This window comes from Eretmochelys imbricata, chromosome 1 (genome assembly GCF_965152235.1).
Source record: "Eretmochelys imbricata isolate rEreImb1 chromosome 1, rEreImb1.hap1, whole genome shotgun sequence".
Classification (NCBI taxonomy): domain Eukaryota; kingdom Metazoa; phylum Chordata; order Testudines; family Cheloniidae; genus Eretmochelys; species Eretmochelys imbricata.
The window spans coordinates 356945671-356946761 of record NC_135572.1 but is presented as its reverse complement, the minus strand read 5'-3'; the positions used below and the strand labels follow the sequence as shown (position 1 = coordinate 356946761).

The 1091-nt window shown below is 50.4% G+C and overlaps 1 protein-coding gene across 1 annotated transcript; it reads right to left on the bottom strand.

Moving 5' to 3' along the window:
- Window positions 1-239: 239 nt before the first annotated feature.
- LOC144259638 (claw keratin-like) lies at window positions 240-704 on the bottom strand. Its single transcript, XM_077807940.1, has one exon. It carries the CDS (start codon window positions 702-704, stop codon window positions 240-242), a length of 465 nt encoding a protein of 154 aa, XP_077664066.1.
- Window positions 705-1091: the final 387 nt, after the last annotated feature.

Genomic DNA, 1091 nt, shown 5'->3' with positions numbered 1-1091 from the left:
TGAAAACGAAAATCAGCACTCCACTGGCAAAGCCTTGAAAGAGTCCTAAAGTGTAACATTAGAAATGCAGCAGGGCTATCAGACCAAGGTGCTGAGCAAACACAGCTCCCAGTGAGCTCAACTGGAGCTATGTTTGCACAGCACTTCTGAAAGCCATGCCCAAAAGGTCAGGGGTGAATCTGTATCTTGCTGTTCAATTCCTGGTTCTTCCTTCATCCACGGATGGGTTCCTGCTGGGTTTAGCATGGCCCACAGCTTCCACTGAGGTACCTATGGCAAGATACCCCAGAACCACATAATCCCCCAGAACCATAACCACCCAGGTAACCGCCTAATCCCCCAGAACCACATAATCCCCCATAACCATAACCACCCAATCCCCCATACCCGTAACGGCCGCCGTAACCACCATATCCCCCTAAACCATACAATCCTCCATAATGGCCTCCATAGCCGTACAATCCCCCGTGACCCAATGAGCCCCCAAAACCAGGTTCAACCACAGGTGCTCCTACGGCTCCCACTCCGCTCTGCTGAGGGAAATTGCTGAGAATTGGTCCTGGGAGGGTCACGACAACCGGGGAGGGTCTGATCAGCACTTCAGAGTCAGGGCATTGCCTAACGCATGGCTCATTGCAGCTGCCAGTGACTGGACTGGGCCGGGCCACCCCGCATTCTGGATAGCAGAGGCCTGAGAAAGTCATCTTTCTGGGAAGGAAGTAAACCTGAAACACACAACAGGAATTAGAGTAAAGAGAAGTTAGAAGGGCTGGTGGAAGAAAGGCTTCAAAGCTCAGTGTGGCTCAAGAGAGAAAGAAAGAGGGGCCTTAGTCCCTGTGTTCATGGCCATGTATTTCTTCCTATATCCTCTTTCTACACTTCCTGTCCACTCGCACTAAACTTCCCTCCCAACCGACCCCCTAGAGCCCCTCTCAATGGCTTTGTCTGAAAAACACCGACTGGAACAAGTGTCACTATTTCTATGCTGGGCACCTGGGATTCTGTGTCCATTTTAGACATTTCTCAAAAAAAACATGTCTGGGATCATGGTAATCACTTCCTGTCATTGGAGGATTTAACCTCTGCATGCA

Coding starts and splice junctions, on each gene's coding strand:
- LOC144259638 (XM_077807940.1), bottom strand. CDS start 704: ATGACTTTCTCAGGCCTCTGCTATCCAGAATGCGGGGTGGCCCGGCCC.